This window comes from Seriola aureovittata, chromosome 4 (assembly GCF_021018895.1).
Source record: "Seriola aureovittata isolate HTS-2021-v1 ecotype China chromosome 4, ASM2101889v1, whole genome shotgun sequence".
In the NCBI taxonomy this organism is placed as follows: Eukaryota; Metazoa; Chordata; class Actinopteri; order Carangiformes; family Carangidae; genus Seriola; species Seriola aureovittata.
The window spans coordinates 6,424,429-6,447,941 of NC_079367.1; the positions used below are offsets into that span (position 1 = coordinate 6,424,429).

General features: G+C 43.4%; 1 protein-coding gene across 6 annotated transcripts in view; it reads left to right on the forward strand.

The window, feature by feature from the left end:
- The first annotated feature begins 3,317 nt into the window (after positions 1-3,317).
- The window catches only part of fam131ab (family with sequence similarity 131 member Ab), a 25,073-nt gene continuing 4,877 nt past the window's right edge, over positions 3,318-23,513 (forward strand). The window contains exons 1-6 of one of the 6 annotated variants that reach the window (XM_056374353.1): positions 3,322-4,601; positions 9,030-9,169; positions 14,726-14,819; positions 14,929-15,111; positions 21,119-21,250; positions 23,215-23,513. The exon at positions 23,215-23,513 is cut by the window's right edge and continues 4,877 nt beyond it. In XM_056374353.1, the coding sequence (XP_056230328.1) occupies positions 4,571-4,601; positions 9,030-9,169; positions 14,726-14,819; positions 14,929-15,111; positions 21,119-21,250; positions 23,215-23,513 (879 nt within the window). In that variant the 5' untranslated portion in view covers positions 3,322-4,570. Of the gene's footprint in view, positions 4,602-4,954; positions 5,158-9,029; positions 9,170-14,725; positions 14,820-14,928; positions 15,112-21,118; positions 21,251-23,214 lie in introns of those variants that run through there. The other 5 variants (XM_056374357.1, XM_056374358.1, XM_056374354.1 and 2 more) reach the window with 5 other exon arrangements.

Here is a 23,513-nt window from a genome sequence, read left to right on the forward strand (position 1 = left end):
AGTGAGGTGCCAAGTATTTACGAAAAAAATACTTGGAGTGAAATTTATTTCCCCTTTCCTCTAAGATTCCCCTGGTTGTTATTCCCTTGTTCCACATAGTCTTGTTTTCTTCTTTTGAACCTGCCTTTAAGCACCAGAAGGAACCAGCCAGTATTTTATTGGTGCCTGATTCATACAGTGATATTACATTGTAAATCACAGGATGTATTATAAACTGTTGGCAACAAAATAAAACTGAAAAAGACCTAGTTTTTTTATTACAGTTGAAAAAGACAGGTTCCTGGTAAGAAGACACGTAAGAATTTGTTGGAATGCTTCTAGTTTTCCTTCTTTCTGGTTGTAACCAGGGCTCTTTTCAGCTGTGATGGCTTCCCTGACTTGTTTTCCTGCTCCAGATGAATACTCCTGTCCATCACAGCTCTCCTGCCTCCGTCCCACACGAGGGGGCCTGCTGGCTGTCGTTTGACGCCCTGAGGGGACAAGGACATCTCCTCCTGCCACCGCCGCCGGAGACAGAGGCTCTCTCTACTCGGTTCTCCGCCTGGGTCAAAGCATCTGTCACTCTGCTGTTCTCTGCTGTTCCTCAGCGCAGCCAGGCAGCACGACGATGCCGTGTGTGTCCTCATCTTCCTTCACGAGACTTTCCAAGAAGCTGAATCTGCAGGGCCTCCCTTGATCAAGATCTCCTTCTTATCTACAGCCTCGGCACCGAGAGCGTGAAACTCTGGAGTAGACGGATGTTAAGGTTTGTTTGCGCTGCTGGCAGAACGCTTCTGTTTTGTCACTGGCCTGATGTTTCTTGCTGCTCTGGACAGCACCATCGCTCAGCTCGAGATCTACAGTTGAAATTCCTTTTTCGCCCACATATTTTGCCGGAGAGTTGAGGGCTTGTTATTCAGCTGACAGGTGGAGGGGATTTATGGTCTGCTGCTGCTGTAAAGGTTCAGTGAAACAAGGTTTGGACCCAGAAGTGTGACTTAAAGGCAGGACAGATGAAGTAAAAGTAAAGTTTACTTGTTTGATGACTCAGCAGTGGTCATCGGTCAGCAGTGGGTTAGGTAACCAAGTCTGAAGGGGCATCAGCTATATGGCCCAGATAGCTCAGGACACAATCTGTCGAGGGGGTAGGTGGAAATGAGCAGAAATGGCAACTGCAGGTGAGTATGACATTGACTGGAAAAATAGAAAGATGGCTGACACTGTGACAGCATATGAGCAGTGTGGTTCCTCTTGACCCAGAATATTGGACGGTTTTCTCTTGTGTACTCTGCTTTGTTGTTTCCACAGGGCGTTGAATCTCCGCTCCCAGTCTGTGCCAGTTCACTCAACCTCTTGCTGTTTTTTTCCTTCTTCTTTTCTTATCTCCGCTGTAAAGAAACGACCTCAGGGCTGCTTAAGATTGTTTTTAAGCCTGGAGAAATTAAAAGCTCCACATCTGTGTGCACTCGCTTCAATCCACCTTGTTCAAACATGGATAATCTGTTTGCATTATTCGATCAGCTCAGGTGTAAATCACTCACATTTGACATTAAATCAGATCCTAATTTGTAAACTTTGAAACCATATTCCAACTTCAGATTACATTTCATTAGGCTGATGTTGATGTTCAGGTTCCACATTGCACCTGCAATAACACAAACTTTGATGCTTGGGGTTGAGACGTTAAATCCTCCTCTCCTTCGTGTTTTCAAAGCTGTGTGGCTGAAATCATTTTGATCATACAGATAGAAAAAAAATCCTCATCCACTCAGACAAACCCCAAGTTTGGAAAGACTGATTTCATACAGAGCCCCTCAACCATCTATCAGACTGCTCCCAGGTCTGTGATTTAGGAATCAAAGATTAGATTAAATTAGATTTCTGGTAAGATTTTAATTCTTCAAAAAAGTCTTTTTTGTCACTTTATTGCACATTGCTAAATACTTTTAGAAATGATGAGTGTGTAGAACAGTTACTTACTGGACATATTTGGAAAGGATTTCATGTGCAAATATTTCTAACACATATAGTGAATTGAATACACTGGTTCTTTCTTATTTCTATGGGACTTTTCAGTGCAGTCACTCATATGAGGTTTTCAGTCATGCGGCAGTGTGTGCGCCGAGCCTTTGATAATAGCATCTTCTCATGTTCTCCCATGCAGCACAGCCACGCGGTCTCAGCTCTGCAGTCACACACTGTACTGTACTGCGCAACAGGCTCTCCGCACTCCTCTGCCTCCCACAGCTGCCTGTGCTGCAGCGCGTCCTTTCGGTGGCGCTAGAGCACCAGAAAAAGTGCCGCTGTGGCGCGGAGAGGACCGATCGGGCCTAAATGAGCTCTGGCTTTGCCGCAACTGTGATGTGTTATGAAATGAGAGCTGAGTGCTCACTGCAGGATGAGAGGGAGGAGAGCAGATTACAGTCCTCTGCGCTGTAAAGTGTGAAATCACAGATCATGAGGAGACCTTACCTGAGCCAAAATCAAAGTGGGACTGGTGTGTGACACATCCATCAGGATTTCATGTTTCTCATTCACTTTCAGGATGTTTACTGTTAATAAAGTTAGGTAAGGTTATTATTGCTCACTTAGTGTTCTCATGATGGCACTGAAAGACATACTCACTGTGGCCCCAGTGGCATTTCAGTCTCAATGTACTTCTGTCCTTTGTCTTTAACGCGCGTATTCGTTGTCTTTAACGCACGTATTTTCGATCGGTGATCCAAATTCTCCTCTTTCGGGACCATTGTATCCCAAATAGCTTTAGATTGTATAACTGAACCGATCTAACTGATACAACAAAGGGGAGACGTCTCGGTATTGTTCCCTTGTTCTTATGAATACACTGACAAGGGTTGAAATAGTTTCCTGTTACCAGTAACCACCAAACTTCAGGCATGTGGTTAATCTTTTAATCTTTTTGTGCCACACTGTGCACCTCTGTCCATCATGGAGCTCAGTGCGCAATAAGACATCCCGAGTAGCTACTGTGTGCCGGTAAATGTGGTCTGTAAGACATCCAGAGGCAGTTGCATCATTCCCTTTCTGGGCGATGAATTGAACTTGCCTCTCAGAGGACCCCCGGGTGGATCTGTTCTCCGGTAACAGATAATAGGCGCGTGCAGTGGAGGAGCGGCCGCGTGGGTCAGAAGCTCTGCGTGTCTATGATTAGAGCCCTCGTGGGCGTTAAGAGCGACTGAGGGAGAATGAAGATGCTCCATCCAGCGTCGTCCTGCCTGGAGACAAGAATGGGTCGCTTTCAAACAAGCAACAAAAGACCTTTCTCTCTTTTTAATTTACGCACGCCCACTTCCAATGCGTTGCGCTATAATGGGTCACTCTGATTGACCATACAACCTATTTCTGGTAACGTTGTCTATATTTATGCGCGTGGACTTTGTGGTCGTAATGAGCCTGGAGCGAGGCCTGTACACGGTGTGGGTTGGGGAGGATGAAACGGGGCTCTGGTGAGACTTGCGTGAGAAAAATGTCACTTTCTTCATGTGTGCTTTTTGCCGCCATAATTGGATGGTCTTATTGTTACATGACTGCACAACAGCATGTAGCCTACAAAGCTCATGGGCGTTTGTAGGACCAACCCGACCTTTTCTCTCGCGGACTTTTTTAGATTATTCTCGACAGGGGGAAAAATGATTTAATGTTTCACCTTCTGCACAAGTGTTGCTCTGTTATTAATATTTCCCAGCACCTTTAACCTGCGACACTCTCTGGACCTGTTGAAATATGCACCATGTTCCCTATTTATCATTATGTCAGCTGATGTATGGATGAGGGGAAACGCAATCCCTTAGTTGACAACCTGCTCCTCTAATGCTCTCACCACTAACCCCGCCCTTCTCCCCCATGTCGGCCTGTTTGTAAGGTGACACCAGCCAATCACGTCTCCTTCCGCTTCTACCTAGCAGAGAAAAAAACAGCAGAAGGAGGCGGAAACCCGTCTGGGCTGTATATAAGCGGTTAAGCGTGGGATTTTTGCATCAACGTGTCACCCTCCAGTGGTTCACCGTCTGACCGGGAACGCACCACGGAGAGCACAGGGAACCGGAGATCCGTGCTGGCGTGTGTTGCGATTCGCTGTGGACTTTGACCGGCAGTGACCGAGAGGGGAAACCCCACAGCGCCTGCAGCTGCCAGGCCGGGACTGAAACTCATGCTGCCGCTTGACGAGGAGCTGTCCGTCCGCTGTGGTGCTGAACCGCAGGACTCGACCCTTCAACCGGTGACGTAGAGCCGAGACTCATCCCAGACTCTCACAAGACTCAACTCAAAGTAAAAAAAAAAAACAAAAAAAAAAAACAGCACAGGTTTATTTATGTTCACATGTGTATGGATTTGAAGCAAGTAAACAAGACAGAAAACACGGAGCAGAAGTGATGGCTGGACTCCCCCCCGCCCTCGGCGTCACTCCGGAGGTCTGAGCTCGCACCGGAACCCAGCGGAGCCTCCGTAGATGAGGAGAGTGACAGAGGCTTTCGATCAGTGAGGTACGCTGGTCGTCTCTTACACAAGGAAATTAGGGAAAGAGATTTGATAGATTGCTCTCCTAAAGGCTCTACATGCAGCTGAGAAAATGGGCTGTATCAGCTCCAAAGCGCCAGTTGGTAAGAGTTGTTTTAATTTGCTCTTATAAAAGCACGCTGGAGGAAGCCTGGTTCTTTTTTTTTTTTTTTTTACGCATTTGTTTTGCTGCAGCCTTTCGCGGGTGCAGAGGCTATGAGAGAATTTGGGTGCTTGTGGTGCACAGCATGCTGTGCCCGAGATGTGAGACACATGACAGCGCTGCTGAGTCATATACACATATACGAATAAGGAGCCTACATCTAAATAAGCCTTATAGATGTGTGGAATTTAAACAGTTTCAGTCTGTTAGAGGTTAAATGGTGTGTATGTGCGCAGGGGAGCGTTTTAGTGGGGTGGTGGGGGACAGGAGCTATGGAGGGGGTGGGGGTGGGGGGCTGGTATCTGCAGCCTAAACATCGCGATGCTACGAGAGTTGCAAGAAGCTTTTTTGGTGAGCACGCCAGGCAGAGACAGAGGAGGCAGAGGCGCGCTTGACATCATTGAGGGATGCGCTGATAAACGGCTTTTTATATTTGTGAGGAGAAGACGCATCCGGACACGATGGTTCTGACCGCGCTGACCCAGTTTAGCTGCAAGGTAGGACACGTTTCTGCTCCTTACGCATGCGATTGCGCAAAAAAAAAAAAAAAAAAATCTTGATGTAGCTTACATCACTCGTTATTTCTAAGCACCCCGGGATGATCTCTTCTTGGCATTAAAGTAAAAACACACATATGAGTTTGCATTCACAGATGTCCAGATTTAAACGGACTCCATCAAAGCTTCCGGGCACACATGCACACATGCAGCAATAGTTGCTTGTTGCCAAGAAACAAGCTTCCTGTTGCCACCGCATCCACTTGCTCACCAGGTTGTTTACACCTTTGCTGTACGTGTCAGCCATCCGCTCCGCTGGCGGGTAAATGTCGCCGTGGGCCCGGTCCTCTGTGTGTGCTATACCCCGACCTCTGACGCGTGTCTCCCCCCAACACCGCCACCACCACCACCACCACCACACAATGTAGCCTCCATAAATCAAACCTGCCCCACATTCGTCCATCCATCCATCCATCCATCCATCCATTCATCCTCCTTTTTCCAGATTATGTAAATGTAATATGCGACCTTCCAAACTGTGATCTATCCGTCACACAGATCCCCGCTCCGCTTCTAATTGGTTGTGTAATCTGTCGCTTCAGTCACTTGATGATTATGGCGCCTTGTCCCCGTCTCCTTGTCTCGGAGTGCGTAAGGACATGCCCTATAGTACCACAAACCATCACAACCATCAAGGCTGCCGTGCGTGTGCATGCTCCCTGCACGTTTATCAAGCGTGTCAAATACAGTAGGTCAATCGCAGCCACCTGTTTGACTTGTCTGTATATGTGTGACATGTCGCTGCTGCTGGTCTTGACCTAATTTTGTTGATTCGCTCGTAAGTCTCTCAGAGAGACGCACGGCAGAGGTTTCTCTATCTGCAGTTTCCACGACAACCGGAGCTACACAAAGAGAAGGTGTGTGTGTGTGTGTGTGTGTGTGTGTGTGTGTGTGTGTGTGTGCATGCGTGCGTGAGAGAGAGAGAGAGACCTGAGTAAAATAGGCTAAATAAACAAATAAAAATAACATAAAAAGACTGCAGTTCTCATTTGCTCTTTTGGAAATAGATCAGTCAGGACGAAGAAGATTCATTAAGATAAAAAAAAAAAGACGTTGAACAAATGAACAGATCAGCCACAGATGGAGGATGACCGCAGGCCCTCACAGGAGAGCCGCCACAAGTTGCAGCAAGAAGACAAACATTGCCTTCAGACCCATCATGGTTAAATGTGTCTTGTTTTTTCCATCAGACGTGTTTGTGTCCATTTCATTTGATCCATATCCTTCAGCATCTTTGGTCTGACTGGGTCATTGCTGTAAACCCATATGAGCAACAGTGACTTACTTATTTGTGCATTGCTGAAATGTGCGCAATTTCGTTTAAAATCTTTTACGCTGCTGTACACTATTAAAACTGCTGGGTTAAAAACAACCCACAAGTTTGGGTTATTTGCAGGTGCTGGGCTGTTTAAATCGAACATGTTGGCTTAAAATCTTCTACCCAAAAATGCGTAAAAATGTCTATGTTGTTGAATTAAAGCTACCAAATAGTGGGTCGAAAAACACAACACGAATTCTGGGTTAAATTGCTTATTTTTTCAGTCAACTTCTGCTGTTAATGTTAAAATTAAATTAAAACTCTTATGAAATGATGAAACAAAGAAACAAGCGCATGATGTCCCAGCCATTCTTTTATTGCTACCACTAAAATATATCAAGTCAGCCATGTGTAACTAAATTTTCCCATTCATTTTAAATGTATAAGAATGTATAACATTAATTTCAAATACATGTTTCTCATTCCAGTCTTTCTTTTGGAAGCCTAAACTGCATAAAAATGGCGGACTGCGAAGAATGATCGAGGGTGCATCTTCAACCCATCGCGCTGGGTCATAATTAACCCAATGTTAGGTCAAACCTACCCAACCTATGATTAAAATAACCCAGCATTTTTTAGTGCCTGTGTTGCAGTAAGTAAACTCACTAAACACGCACTCATCACACAGGAGGCGACCCGTGAGAAATATTAACATTTTCTGTCAAGTAGTTTCTGATGTGTCACCTTAAAAACAAATCCCTTTAGAGGTCTGCGAAGCTCAGATGACTGTCACATCCTGCGCCATACCTAACACGTGCACATCTCTCACTCCAAACAATACTTTCATTGACGAAGATGCCCCAGATTCAACGACACAATACACCCCCGGGGCATCTGATCTCATCACACCCAATTAAATGGCACATATTGAATTCAGTTGGTGGGCAACTTGAGCTCGGCGCGCTAAACGGCAAAACGGTCTTTGACCCGGGGTGGGAGGGGGTGCGGGTGAGTGATCGGTCCTGATATTGGGCTCAGTATTTGAGATGGGTGCTGGCGACTATAATGAGCGAGTTGTTCTTTTCATCGACAGTAACTAGAAACGCTTCCCCGCAGAGGAGGGCTGGAAAGAGGAGCCGGGCACTGACATTTAGAGGGCCCGCCTCTTAATCTGGTTTTGCAAATCTGATTTGAAGAGTGGCGAGCGCGCGCAGGAATGCACGCGCGTGCGTGTGCGGAGGTACTGAGGAGGGGAGCTTCAGCTCCAGCTCTGTGGCGGATGGGATGGGAGCTGTCCAGGTGCTGAAATGTTGCTGTTGCGCTCTGCTCTGTAGGTGTGTTGGACTGTGCCAGGCCTCATCCACACACAGCAGCAGGTTTATAAGCACCTCTGGCCCATCATGGTCCGCGAGGCTGTTAGGTCATAGTGATGGCAGCTGTTAGAAAGGTTGAGCTCATATAATCCTATATCTGTGCGCCATTAAAGGGACGTTTGCGGCCAGGAGGTTGCTCAGTGACATTTGCGCTCCGTGTGGCGCCGCTGGTTCCGCAGCTTAGCCAATGTTTTTTGCGGTGATGACGTGACCTGTTCACGCCAGAGAAATCTGTATTAGCTAAACAACTAGTAGGGGGTAAAACTGCATAATGACATCACAGGCATGTCCCTTATTCTGTGCTTTTTATGTTTTATACTGCTACCTCCTCTCTGACAAAGCAACTTCATAAAATATCAAACAGGCTTGGGCTGCTGCCAGAGCCTTACTTGCATGACATGGCATGGCTTTAAAGTGCATGGAAGCAGGCCTCCACGCCCCCCATGTTATCTCACTACAAGTAGTCTCTACAGAGTACGCTGCAGTAAAGGGTTCTGTTAAGGCCGAGCCCAACATTTAGACTTGTACCATACATAATAAAAATAAGGGAAGTAAACCCTCAGTGAAAGTGCATGGTACACGCCTAAAGAGCTTTTTTAAGTTCTACAGCACCCTCAGTGAAAGCCTAACTACATCCTGAGGGTGCTGTAAAAAAAAAAACAATTTAAAATGTATATGAAATCTTCAAACAACTTCCTTTGAAATATTTTTGAGTTTTGGTTTTACTTTGAATCTCTGCTTTCAACCCCCTCCTCATTGTTTGTTTATATATCCCTTTTCAAGACTCTTGGAAACTGGCTTTTATTCTGAGTGGGGGTATTCTTCAGTGATATGTAGCCTGCAGTGAGATATGGCAACATCACATTCCCTTATATGGTCATCGCCCCTCAGCAGCTGCCCTGAGATCCCCGTGGAGTCATGGGTTGGCATGGTGATTGCAACTATGACCGTAAGGCAACAGGATTAACCAAATCCTCAAAACTCATAGTTGGTCATTCTTGTAGTGATAGAAATACACGTATTATGAACAACAACATTTAACTGCCACATTAAAGTGGAAGCGTTGTTGTCATAATATTCATTTTTTTATTCAAGAGCGATTCCATGGTGCGGAGCTACTATAGGTTTTTACGACTGTTCATTTTGCTATTAACTTCACGTGGCTCTCTTCCTCCTGACAGTGGCGGTTGACGGTTCGTTGCGCGTGGACTGGAGCGCGGCGAGCTCCCTGTCTGACCTCGCGCTTTTGGGGAGCACGCGGACCTGCTTGGCGCGCAGACTGATTCTGACAGCACCTTTGGGCGCACTGGACTTCAGCGAGGTGCCCTTAACTCTCTCTCTCTCTCTTTCTGTCCCTCTCGCTCTCTATCTTTCTCTCTGCTTTTCTCTCGCTCTTTCTCTCTGTTAAAAATTAACATTGGTCTGGTTTTGTAGCCTAGCCTAGCCTAGCCTAGCTAATGTAGCTCAACTGACAGCTCCTGCATTCTCCCAATAGCCCACTCTATCATTAAAACAAAGGTTAGCAGACATTTCTAAGTGTTTTATAATGGGCAGTGAAGATTCAAATTAAGCAAATGAGGCATTGAATTTAGTGCAAGTCAGGCGCCATTTAAGAGAACAGGTCTTCTCATGCAAAATTGACATTTTGCATTGAATAGCCTGGATGCTAAACTATGCTAGCTTATTCAAACAGTTATTTGAAAAGTGGTAGGCCATTTTTGATTATATGAGATTTATGAATTCTGGCACAACTCCAGTAAAACACATTGTGTAAAGACAACTTTACTATGAAAAAAACAATAAAGTTGTTATTACAAGTATTGCTGTTCTGACCCTTTAATCTACAGTAATGGTTAGTAAAAGGACACTATAGGAAAACAGACTACTGTATAGGCCTATATAACAAATTTAAAGCACCTTGGGTAGGTCTATACAAAGCTTAAATGCTCCATATAATTAATAAGCTAATTTATCAATCCCCTATTGTGGAATCTAAACATCATCAATATTATTATTATTAGTAGTATTCTAAATAATTGCTAAATAATTCATTTTCAGCCATAATACGTGGTCACATAAGTTATAATTAGGACACTGGATGTTTAAATCAGCCCAGACTATTGTTTTACTTATTGTGTATGGAAAAGTCAATTCCAGTTGGCTAACTGTGAGGAATTAAATACACTATGGATATTAGTTTTTATCGTTACGTGAATTATGGGATGTTCTGCATACATCACCTCACATAATTTGAGCCAGGCTACAAGCAGTCCAGTGCACCAAAACCTAGGTAGGCACCTAGCAGATATGGCTAATCAATGCTGACAGTCTGAAATGTAATGCGCCACGTGAAGCAGAAAATTATTTTCTCAACCCTTCCTGGTTTGATAATTACCTTATTAATCAAGCCATCCAAGTCTTTAATGTGTGTTTCAACTCTTGAGTTCTTTCTCCATTTTAGTTTTCATTAGTGTTAACCAGTTGGTCTCTAATTATTTGCAAGTCATTCAGCCTAATTAACAATTAATTTTTAATTTAGGATTTTAAATGAATGGAATCTCATGTGATACAGAATGTAATGCTTCTCGCCTTTGGACAAAATGTAAAATGAAAGTTCTTCTTGAAAGGTGCGGTCAGTGAGACTTACTGTCATCTACCTAAATGTTTATTTTAAGTCAAAACCCTGCAGACACATGTTCCTTTCTGCTGGTTTCTGGCCTGTTAAATGCAGATTTAGGTGGACTAACAGAATATCTTGCTCCAAAGATTGGAAGGAGCCCTCCTGATAGCTTGTCGTAGCAATGATTTAGCAAGATATATATAATAGAAAGGGCTTAAATGGCTTTTTGGTTAGTGTTAGGGCTCTACAAAGAACCATCAAAACCTAAGAAGCCCACAGGTTTGCCAGTTTAGAAAAGTACTTTTAAATCTACATGAAGACCTTGTGTTGTCTTTTCTTTTAATCACGTGGGTATTAGAACCTAATGCTTGGTAGAGAACTGCTCTGAAATGGTTCTTTTGTCACTGCGCTACAAGCCATTTAATACTACAGTATAGGCCTATAACCTACTGTATGTATATGTAGAATCTCTGGACCTTAAGGCAAAAAATATTCTTAAGGTAATAGGATGCTTATAATTGTCTCAAAGATGATGAGGATAATGAAGGTAATGAGGATGATGAATCCACCTTGCCTCCTTTTATCCATCCATCAGGCGCACCATCTGGGTGTGAATCTGATGTGTCGCAGCGAGCCAGAGAGGTGACGATTAGCAGCGCCTAAGTGATCCATTATGAAATGCAGCCTCTCGGTCCTCACGGGCGGGAGCTGTTATTGAATACTCGCCGTGGTGAGAGACAGGTTGGCTGGACTGCTGATCTTATCAAATCTCTTTTAAAGAGGAAGGGCTCTCTAATGCTTTGCACTTCAAGAAACCCCCCCCGCAAAAAAAGATGCATAAAGGTCAGATTTTGTATCAGCAAATAATTCAGATTATTGTTGTCTTTTATAATGCAACAAGTGAGATTAAATTTGGCTGCGATGATGCAAAAAGCCTCATCCATGACGCCCGTGTCAGACGTAGCATCTTCAAACAGCAGCGTCCACAGTAAGTAAACGCAGGAAGGCACGTGCAAGTCTCATTAATTTGGCTGCTGTGGCCGTCGGTTGGTCTTCTGAGTGTGTGACATCATCAGCGATTCAAGCTCGCAGGCTTACCGGGAGGAATTGTTACATGGCGACCGGTTGCCATAGAAATGTTCCCATTGTGGAAAAGTTGAGAGAGAGAGAGAGAGAGAGAGAGAGAGAGAGAGAGAGAGAGGGATGGATGCAGAAACGTGGCATGTCGCCCCCTCGTTCAGTTCGTATAATGAATTCCATGTAAATGTTTGTGTGTGTGTGTGTGTGTGTTGTGTGTGTGTGTGTTTGCGTTTGAACTGAAAGAGCAATGCATGCAACAGGCCGTTGTGTTTTGCAGTTGACGTTTGATGAACAAGAGAAAGGGGATTTGTCTCAGCTCAAGTTAGATCTTTGCTGTGACGTAACCTTAATTAGAGCATAAATAGAAAATACATCTTAGCCACTGAGGAAACCTGTGGCGTTGTTTTGAGTCTGAACAGTAACAAAAAGGATTTTTGCTGGAGCAACTAACATTTGTTTTCCAAGTGATATAACAACGCCTAAAAAGCCTTGTTGCCGTCTATTTAACTTAGAAGTCTAAATCATGATTTAATCCTGAAACACACGCATACACACACACACACACACACACACACACACACACACACACACACACACACACACACACACACAAAACTGATAAAATCCTCGAAGTGTGCTTTCGTGTGTGTGCTGGTTTCAAGGTGATGCAGACAGGGAGACAGCAGTCACCTGCTGTCAGCCTGCGGCCTGCCTTGCTCTCCACTCCTAACAGGTGCATTGTGTTGAAAGATCTGCTGTGTTTTTCTCTGCGTTGTCTCCAGGCCGTGTTTGTCCACCTCACTCACTCACTCACTCACTCACTCACTCACTCACTCACTCACTCACTGATGGAGACAAACAGTTAACCAATGATTCAAAAGCCAAACGTGAACCTGAGCAGCATCACAACAGCCTCTCCACTGTCTGCGTTCACCAGACCATGAAGATTTATGGCCTCTTGACATCAGGTGGTGTGTTTGGATTTGTGCAGCTTTTCTTCTTATGAGGGCCAGGTATCTAGATGAGTGTGCCACTGCCACGTGCGCTAGTTTGGGATATTTAGCTTTTTAAATTCAAGTCTTCAGCTCGCTCTGTGTACGTGTGATGGGAAAGATGTGACACAGTGGTTTCGTTTGAAGCGCTCAGGCTGTTCTGAGTAACGCTCACGTCCTCCTCTGTGTTCGCTCTGCTTGTTCAGTAGGGCAGTGGGGGACCGGAGGGGGGAGGGGGTGTATGAAGGAGCAGAGTCGGCAGCCAGCGGTGTTGTGGCGCGGTGATGCTCAAGCGCAAGGTTTCTCAAAAGCTCATACTGATTCACGCCTAAAATATTGTGCTTTCCAAGCTCCAGAAAATGACACGCTGTCTTTCCAAATGTTGTTCTTGTCTGAATAGAAATGTCCCTGAAATACCGTTTATATAACCACTGGATGGGATGGGGGGTGGGGGGTGGGGGATGAGGGGACAACAACAATACCTGCCTGATAATATTCTTTTTTTTATTTTTTTTTTATTTTTTTATTATTAAAACAATGAAGCCAAAACAATATATCACTCTAACACTCCTCGAGGGTCTATGTCACATCTCCAGCAGATTATCCTCCCTCTGATCTGTGAGCTGCTCTGTGGCACAAGAGGATTATCACGCCTCGCGGCAGCCGCTGATGCCATCGTAAGCCCGGGATCCCCCTTCGCTCTTGCATAGCCCTTCTCACGGATAATTTTTTTTGTTTGTTTGTTTTTATTTTTTAAATTTTATTTATTTGCTTGGTGTTTTGTTGCTGTTAAATGGATTTGGCAGGACAAGGTCAGGGTGATGCTTCTGGGATGAGCTAACTGCAATCAAGCGTGGGCTGAAATGATGAAAAGGAGAAATACACAAAGGCGAGACTCAACAATCTAAATAAATATTATGTTTACTATTTGTTCAGTCCGCAAGTAGCTCGGCGTGTGATGTTTGTTTGAATGAAAACAGGTGAAACTAGAGCGTCGGTGAGCTGCGATCCGTCACCGCCACGCGACTGGACACAATCTGTACCTGTTGAGAGACACTCGTCTGCATAAAGCCGTCATCAAACCGCTCAGTCAGCCGTGTGTGTTGACCCATATTGAGTAACAACACGGTAGCGTCAGCTCTGCGTGTGGCCTTTGCTGTTGACGTGCCCTGTTTCCCACGTGAGGTACAGGTAGGGCTATAAAAAGGGTTAGTAGACAAAGGAACTTGTCAACACCTGATACTCCCTCTGTGGCTTGACTTTACAGTGCAGACAGATTTGATGGACAGACACAAAGAGGAGGGGGTCCATCTCTGGTCTACTGTCTGGGTCTGTTTACCAAGGAAATAACCGTGAAATCTAGCCGTGTGGGCACAGAGCGTTATTACTCTTCTTTGGAGAAGTTTTCTTTTTATAATTAATTCAATATTTGCAGAAGCATCAAAAATATATATAACATCCACATCTGGCACCAGAGGTCAACTGTGCTGTGTTCAGATAATGTGCAAATATACAGCAACTGAACTAGAACCAAAGATGTACTTTTTCTTTTTATCCGTCCTTGTCTGCAGCCGTGGTTCCAGCAAAAAACTCTGAGCTGCAGTTTGAGGAGGGTCAGTTCAGTTACCTGAACAAGCTATTAGTTTGCTAATTAGCCAGTGGGCTAATTTAACAAACCACGACAGCAAACACGTGGCTACAACTAGCCACCAGTATCGCTGCACTTCTTCTACTTCTTGGCTTTTTAGATATTTGTTTCTACACTTCTGCATAAAATAGTATATCAATCAGATGTTAGGTCATAATTGTTTTTAACCTTTTAATATGCTGCACTACATACATCGATTACACGACTTATGAGTGGCTGCAGATGCATTTCTCAGTCCAGCTCTGTGCATGTATGCATGCACATGGATGCACGTGTGTGTTGTTGGCATACAGCTTGTGACTTATTAAACATAAATTGGTGTGTAAAGAGAAAAAACCTTCAATTTCCAAGGCCTTGAGGTGCACTGAAGTAGCTGAAGTTCCTCCTCCATCAAAAGACAACGCTGGGTTTTTCCATTGAGTGATGGCAGGATGTATTCAGACTGAGGCTGGCTCTCATTCATGCTGACATCAGCTCACGAACATGTTTTCTAGAGAGTCACACTCGTTTTTGTTTTTTTTCTTATTGTGATTGCAGGTGAATGTTGATGACACCATTGAAATGTTACCAAAATCAAGAAGAGCTCTTACCATTCAAGAGATTGCTGCATTAGCGCGATCCTCCCTGCATGGTGAGTAATGAAACATTTGCACTTAACATACAGACTTTTTGACCCCACTGTAACTGCGCACACATTTCAAGCTTATTCTGTAGCCTAACCCCTTATGTTTGCCTTGTAGGAATCTCCCAGGTAGTGAAGGACCATGTGACAAAGCCCACAGCGATGGCGCAGGGCAGAGTAGCCCACCTGATAGAGTGGAAAGGCTGGTGTAAGCCTATAGACACTCCAGCAGCCCTCGAATCAGACTTCAACTCTTACTCTGACCTCACCGAGGGAGAACAGGAGGCACGCTTCGCTGCTGGTAAGACTTCTGTTGACTATGTGTGGGATTTGTTTATTACATAAATATTAAAACACCCCGCTGTGCTACACTCCCAAGTTCAATATGAAAGAGAGTTTTTTTTTTGTATGTGCACAGGCCAGTTGACAACAAACGCACTGAAGAGATGATTCACACACCTAGGGCAAGAGGGCTTCGGAAAAATGTGTGAATTAATGATGAAAGATCACAGACGGGATCCTAATTAAATGGAAAACCATCATAACAAAAAGCTGAACATGTTTAAAAAGGAGCAGATGAATATTTATCTGGTCATTAATTCCAGTCGGTTACAATCAAGATGTTAAAAATACTGAGATAATTAAAGGAAAACTCTTCCCAGCAAGCCTTTTACAGACATGGATGCGCAGAATTTAGCCTCAAACAAGCTCGGTTTTTTCATAATTTACAGTGGCAGACTGTAAAATCATATTAACATAGTTTTGGAAATCATATCAGAAAAAATACTTTCATTCTTCACCCCATTTCAAGCTGTTTTAAACATGCACGTTTGATAGCTTATCTGGATGGAGGAGAATACATTAATTCAAGGTGTAAATGCACAGACTGATTAGCCCATGGAAAGCTATGGGATCGGCCAGGCTCTTCACTTCGCATTTAGTAATGCCCTTCCACAAAGTTGGGGGCCTCACAAGATACAGATTTAAAAAGAATCAAAACAGCAGATCCTAAAATATCCTTTTATTCACTAGTACGCTCCAAAACAGTGTCTACAGTTCCCATAATGCAAATCCACATCTTTCAGACTCCACCAGCACAACACCATCAAGGTTATTTTCTCTAGAACCACAGGAAACATTATTCAGCTCTTTACAGGCTGAGTTTTGACGAACTGATTTCGATATATGTGCACTGTCCCTTTAAGAAAAAAGTCCATCCAGGAAGTTGAAAGGTCTTTTAACCTTGTGTCTACCCAAGCGTGTAGGTTTTGGTCGAAACATTGATAGGGACACAACAACCCCTCCAAAACAAAGATGACTTTTTTATGCTGTCAACCGAGTGGTTTTCATATCGACACATCGACCGTATTTACATTTAAATAAAAACTATACACAGTAACAGATCAAAGATTAAAAGAAAGTAAATGACTTTTTAATGGAAAAGAGAAAAATCAAATAATATTCTTGCATCCAACATCAACATGTTTATACTCTATAGATCCACCATCGCTCCAGTTCCCCTTGATTTCACATTTAAAACTAGCTCCACCTTGACCAGCTACAACAGTAAAATGTTGATAATCCACTGATGCATCAGTACAATTTAACAATGTAAGGTCATTTTAAATCACAGTGAGTGCTGGCTGGTTAGTTTACTACCTACCTACTATCTCTGGACTGACACTGATAACTGACTGCACACTGATCTGCTCTCACCTCCTCAATGGACGTGCGATATTTGTACATGACGTGAGCCTCCAGTTAGTCTCGGCCAATCAAAGGGAGGACATTATCGGAATGATCTGATATGACTTCCCTCCAAACTTAATGCGAACAAGTTCGCTCAAATATCTGTAGGGACAATTCTGTCCTCCGAAACTATTGGGAGAGACATGTCCCTACCGTCCTCAGCCAAACGCCCTTGTGTCTACCTTTCACGCTGCATGTCAGAAAACTTTGGATGATCACTTCCTTGTCAAAGGCAAAAACAAGTAGAGCCCACACAGCGGCGTTACTGGACCCGGCTGACTCGTCCCGTCCACCTGGATACCGGGTGTGAATGGGACGTTTCATTTTCATTGCTCTTAACTCTTTTCATACACAGATGTCTTGTTCCTCAGCTCATCCGTCTCCTCTATCTTTTACTCACTCACTCACTCCATCTTTTACTTTTCTTTCATTCACTCCTGCCCCCCCCACCCCTCTGCCCCCCCTGATTCATTTCCTCCTCTCTCCCATTCACATTGTCCCCTCTTTTAATATTCCTCTCTGCCCGTCTCTTTATCTCCCCTTTTATTCACTCTTTTTCACCCCCGTCCCTCCTGCCCGCTCTCCCTCCGTTCTCTCGCTCGCTCCCTGCAATGCAGACTCTCAAGGTTAATTTGCACAGTAAGGTTTTGCTCCTGGCTAGTGCCACCATGACTGAGCGATTTTCCTCTGTGCCTCCTCCGTTCTCCTTCCTTTTCTTCTGTCCTCTCTTTTATCTTACTATTTCCAGGCCTTCTCTTCTTTAAGATCCATTTCAGTGCTCTTTGGCGATGTGCGACCGTAATGATGATTCAAACAAGCCAATTTATTAAGCTGACAAAGTTCAAAGTACCCAAAATGATTCGTCAAATTTCTTTTAAATCAAGCAATTCGTATATTCTTTAAATAGATATTGAGCAACATAGATGGTTTTTTTAGGACAGTTTAAACCTGATCATTCATGTCATACATTGCATGTTTGTAAAAGGCACAAAAACAGGGTGTAATCCTGAGGAGTTATTGCTATACATTATATAGTTCTCCTTGTCTCATCTGCTTACATCATCACCGTGCACCGACCCCCATCAGGGAACTGCCACTTGTGCTGACTCCTTTTTATTTTTGTCAACTGTCTCCTTGTAACGGTGACGGTGTTCCTGCGGGTGACTGGACGCACTGCGTGAATGTCAGCGAGCGTGTTAGCACATCAAGCGAGCGTGTTCGAATGTGTGAAGTGAATCTTTGATGTGTATAAAATCTGGTTACAGTAGAACACGCTGGTGTGTGTGTGTGTGTGTGTGTGTGTGTGAGAGTGTGTAGGAGCCATCCTCAGAATTGAAATTGCAGGTGTGGCTGTCCTATTGACAGACTGACTTCTGCCAACACACACACACACACATTTTTGTAACGCTGCAGTGTCTCTCTGTACCGCATGAAACTGCCTCCCAGCCTTGACCGACACACAGAGAGGATTATGTCACTGTGCTGCTATTTTGTAAATTTTTGCAAATATCGAATTGTGTTTATTATATTATTATCTATTATTTATCTTTTGTTACTGGCATTTTGCAGTTTTTCTTTCTTGTACTTTGCTGCTGTGACACTGCAAATTTCTTTCAAACATCTTTCTCATCAGGTTTACACCATCCCAGCAGCAGACAAGCCTGTTGGGTGGTAAAAACTAGGAAACCGGCACAATAATGAAACTGCCTCAGTTTTTCTTAAAGTGCCTGTAATCAATATTTGTTTTCACTAGAAACAGATCTCATATCTGTGTGTAATGTGAAAGGGGGTTACCCGTAGTGACAAACCTGCAGAAAATGATCACTCAGCCCTGCAGTTCCTCTCAAAAATCATTAAAGGATGAGTAATTATCAGACTTTTATTCATCAGATGAGAACAGTTGAATAATACATTAGAATTATAAACATTATTTCACTCTTTTCAAACTAACTAACACGCCTGTTTGAGTTGCATTCACTGTAATAACTGAATCACCTAGCTAGCATCTACCAATAGCCTGCACATGAGGCGTTTAAGGAACGACAGTAAATTGTAGCGTCTACAGAAAGTAAACTCTCTGCCTCTAAACCACACGAGTCTCTGCTTGAACATCAGTCTCAAGTAAATTCTCAACAAGGCGAGATCTTCTGTATTAGTAAACATTTTACTTAAATATAAAATCTGGCACTTTCGTATTTTTCTTTTTTTTGTAGCATTAAGATATTTACTCTGATTTGAAGAAAAATATATTTTAGCTTGTATTTTGCCATCAGATGATGTTGTTAAGAAATATTCTTATGATTGATATTAAACAAGGTCACCTCCTCAATGTTGCTGGGAATGATTTTAGAGTTGACACAGAAGAACAAGAACGTAGATTTGAGTGTGTGTCTATCTGCACCATCTCTTTATCCCAATTTTTGTGGGTATGTGGGTCAGTGACATAAAAAAAGTATGTATGCGGGTGAAAACGCTCTTTCTTCCTGAGTTAAAAAAAAAAAGCTTTCAAAGGAGAACTGAAGAGAAGCATTTGCTAGAAGATGTGCCAGTGTCTGTGAGGAGAGTTCAGGGCCCAGCTACAGTGGAAGATGAATGAGAGCATCGATCTCTCTCCGTGGGAGACAACACATGAATACTGAGCAATAACCAGAGAGAGAGTCAGAGAGAAAGAGAGAGAGTCAGAGAGATAGAAATCAAAATGAGAAGTGAGGGACAAGGCTGAAAGATTGCTCGGCGAAAGAAAAGGGAACGGTAAGAACAGGAGGGGAGAGGGAGGTGAGTCGATAGAGCGTTTTATTGAGAGAGACGACTGGAAGAAAGGCAGGATGTGAAGGAGAGAGAGCGGATGAATAGGGAGGAATACAAAACAGATGGATTGAGAGGAAGAGGGCAAGCAGGGAGATGAAGGGGAAAAAGAGAGAGAGAGAGAGAGCGGGACTCTGATTGGTCAGCTGCTGACGATAATTGGAGGTGATTGGTCACTTGGACCTTGTGGCTTACTGGTTCTGGCACATGCTGAGTCACCTCAACCAAACAATACAGACAGTGATGTCCTCTCTTTGGAGTTTTCATTCTATAACCACTGAAAAAATCTGCAAGGATTGTGATTTGAAAATCCAGGTTTTAGTAACTGACCTGAATTTGCTATTGTTTAACAGGATTGTGCTGCAATATGGACGCACACATGTAGAGCGACGAAAAGCAGCTGAAGTGGTTTTACATTCACACACAGATGAGCCTTGTAAATAAAACCTCAAGCACTGAAGCTTCTCAAGTACTGTCTGGGGCCTTTATGCACATCGGGTGCAAAGAGTCTGGCTTTTATTCCTAATTCTTACTGTTTCTCACACACATTGGGTCACACACACACACACACACACACACACACACACACACTCACACACACACTAGCGAATGTGTGTTCATTCATTTTGCATTCTGTCATTAATTTGTCTTCTCTCTTGATTGATGATAAGCTACTATAGATGAAATTCAACACTTCCTGCAGTTTTTTTTTCAAATTAAAAGTGATTTTATTCCAGTGTTTATCAGTAGACTTTCTAGCATTTCTGTTTAAAAAAAACAAAACAATCTGATAGTAGCAGGGTGGTGAGAATGGTATTGATCCGTTGTGTTGATGGAATTGTTGCTCCAGAAATGTGCATCATGCTGAACTCACCATGCGAGCCATTAGTCTACAGGTAATTCCACCACACTCAATGTTTGGTTTTTTACCTGCACTTTTATTAGTGATCTGCTCCTTTAGTTTATTTATTTGCACAGAAAGTTACAGTAAGACATTACACAATAAAAGATCTTAAATTGTGCAGGAGAGGAAGGAAACATTTCAAACAGTCATTAAAAACATACCACATAAAGCAATACATCATCAAATAAGCAAAAAGTAATGTAGAGTAGAAAAGAAAAAATATCTAAAATAACAATAATATTAAATAATAATAATCTTTTCAACCTTTCAAACAAGCAATGTAGCACAAAGTGCTTCACAACAAAGAAATGACTTGCACCAAGTGCTTCACATGAAGAGACATAAAATGAACATAGAGATGAGTTGGAATAATAATAAAGACTTGAAATGTTCTAGAGAAGTAATACAGACCCAGTCACACACAAGATAGATTCAGATATTTTTTGAAATGTGTTTTAAAACGATTTTCAGTAACGAGTGTTTTTCTCCCGGTGTTTCCTTTGACATTCAGATATTTGTCTTGTGCTTCTTCCAACTTAGTGTCTCCTCTGCACCCACAGGAATTGCAACCTGCATAACAAACACTATCAAACACTCAGTGACAGCCATCTTAAGTGCACCAGCCAAATGACTGCTGAACAGCACTGGCTGTAACGGGAACGCTGTCTCTCCGACCGGCCTAACACCACACTGCACACTGCCAATCAAAAAGAGCGACATGACATGGAGACACACATCGGCTCTGCTCGGTGTTCTTGTTACCATGCCAACCGTGTATTTGCTTGCGTACACGTGCAGCTCATGTGTGTTGTATATATAATGTGTGTGTGTGTGTGTGTGTTTTTTGTAGGTGTGGCAGAGCAGTTCGCCATCGCGGAGGCTAAACTGAGAGCCTGGTCATCTGTGGATGGCGACGAGTCCAACGATGACTCATATGATGAAGACTTTCTGCCTGCCAACGAGCCCACCACACAGAGCACAGGTAAACGCACTCACACACACACACACACACACACACACACACACACACGCACACTGTACCTCTACATAGCAATAGCCGCGGTGAAGCTAAATCATATTTTTATTTCCTTCATATTGTGCCCTTCCTTCCTAAAACCCCATCACACACCCTCCTCCTCATCCATCTCTCCCCCCGTATCGTTCATTGTCCCAGTGCCCTACTTTTCATCCTCTCCCGACATTTTTTTTTTTTTGTTCCCTGGCGCAATTTGATATCCCTCCTGCAAGTTTAATATCATTTCCTTTGCTGCAGAGACAGTCTGTGTGAGAATGGTGCGTGAGGAGGTTATAAATACAGTGTTTAACTGTGTGTGTGTGTGTGTGTGTGTGTGTGTGTGTGTGTGTGTGTGTGTGTGTGTGTGTGTGTGCTTTCATTTTGTTTACACTGAACCACCAATAACCTGTGCAGCAGCTAATAACATTCAGCACAGTGGTGTCGCTGTAACTTCAAAACGTTCATCTCCTTCTCCTTCGAGCTTCTCACCCTCTGCGAAGACCATTTAGTGAATGAACAGTGAGTTTCACATGAACTCATGACATTAATCAACTCTACATGAAACCTGATCAGAGTCAATACGACTGTAAAGCCCGCTTCCTCTTCACTGTGATGTCACGTAGATTTTGACCTTCAGTGCTGTTGTGGACACATAATGTAGAAACTGACAGTAGACATCATCACATTTTGAATTTGCAGCTGGTTTCTTTGCATTGTTGTATTAAGTTGTTTGATTTGTTACTAATATGTTGATATTTTTGCATTTTTCTACTGTATGTCACAAAAAATATCTTATACTTGAGGTACAATGTCATATTTTTTATTCTTATTAACTGCTTTTTCTTTTTCCTATCATTTTCCACTGCTGGTATTTTTAAAACTAATTAATTAGGATTTTTTCATTCATTTCATTGGCATTCTTACTTAATATGTCCAGCTGCAGACTCTGTTAGTGACTGCAGTAAATGCAATGTACTGTAATGTATTGTTTTTTTGTGGTAGCTGATACTTCAATATGATATTTTTCTTCCTAAAATAGTATTAATTATGAATTAATGATATTTTTATTTATATTTTCTTTTAGCAGTGGAAACTTTTATTATTATTCTTGTTAAAGGTTCCCTGTGGCTCCTGCACCAGGTCAGGTGCCCATAGGTTACCCACAAAAAAGATGTGTGATGGGTTAAAACAATGTTTATATTCATTCACGGTTACAGGTACAGGTAAAGATCACCTAAATGTGGGCGGGGAGAAATAATTAAACAGAAAATACAAATGAAAATACATCTCAACCAGTGGAATAAGCCTCATTAGCTGTCGAGAGCGCAGCTGTCAGTCTTCATGCAAGCCCCATGTAAAGATGGGTTTTTAATTGATGCTAGGTGCAGGTCAGGTTGCAGGATTTGAGTTAGAGATAATTGCAGCTGGAGAGAGAGCTGGATTCTGCAGCTTTTGGGTGCGGGACCTGTGCAGGACTGTGAGCACATTTGAGGCCTAACAAACATGTTGAATGACATCCCTTCCCGCTTTGTTTACATCCGTGTTTTCCAAATAGTCAGCTTCTTTTTTCTGCCATGTGCTGCTGCCAACTATCAGTCAGTGGAGGAGCAGGGAGCTGTTGGCAGGTGCATGTGTTAGTCAAACCTGAGATACAAACAAAACTGAGACCCGCTCATCAAAATGTTGCTCTGTAGGACCAGGAGTGGTAAAAATCTCCACAGGGAACCTTTAAATGAGTAAACGTGTAAATAATGACTAGGAAGAGTAATGTTTTTTCAGTCGTGGCTACATGTACAGTGAGATTATAAATACCTGATGCTCACTCACTCTCAGTGTCCATGCAGAAAACCGTTCCCTCTCATATTTCTTCTCTTATCGTTGTTCTTCTTCCTTCAAGACTTCATGTTCACGGTCTGTATCGTTCCCTCTAGATGTGCCGTCGTACCCTCCGTACTTGAAGGACCTGATCCACAGCCAGCTTTGCCAACACCTTGGCCTGCGGGGGCCCTGTTGCGAGAGCGGAGGCGGCAGCGGCGGAGAGGGAAGCGGCAGCGGCGGAGAGGGAAGCGGCAGCGGAGAGCCCTCCCCAACGGCAGGCTCCCCGGACACCCTGTGCTCCAGCCTCTGCAGCCTGGACGAGCACCACCCGCTGCTGCGTGACCTGGGCGGCCACCGCGGCACCCACTCCCACAGCAACGTCGCAGAGCTCGCCGCAAAGATCCTGTCGGCG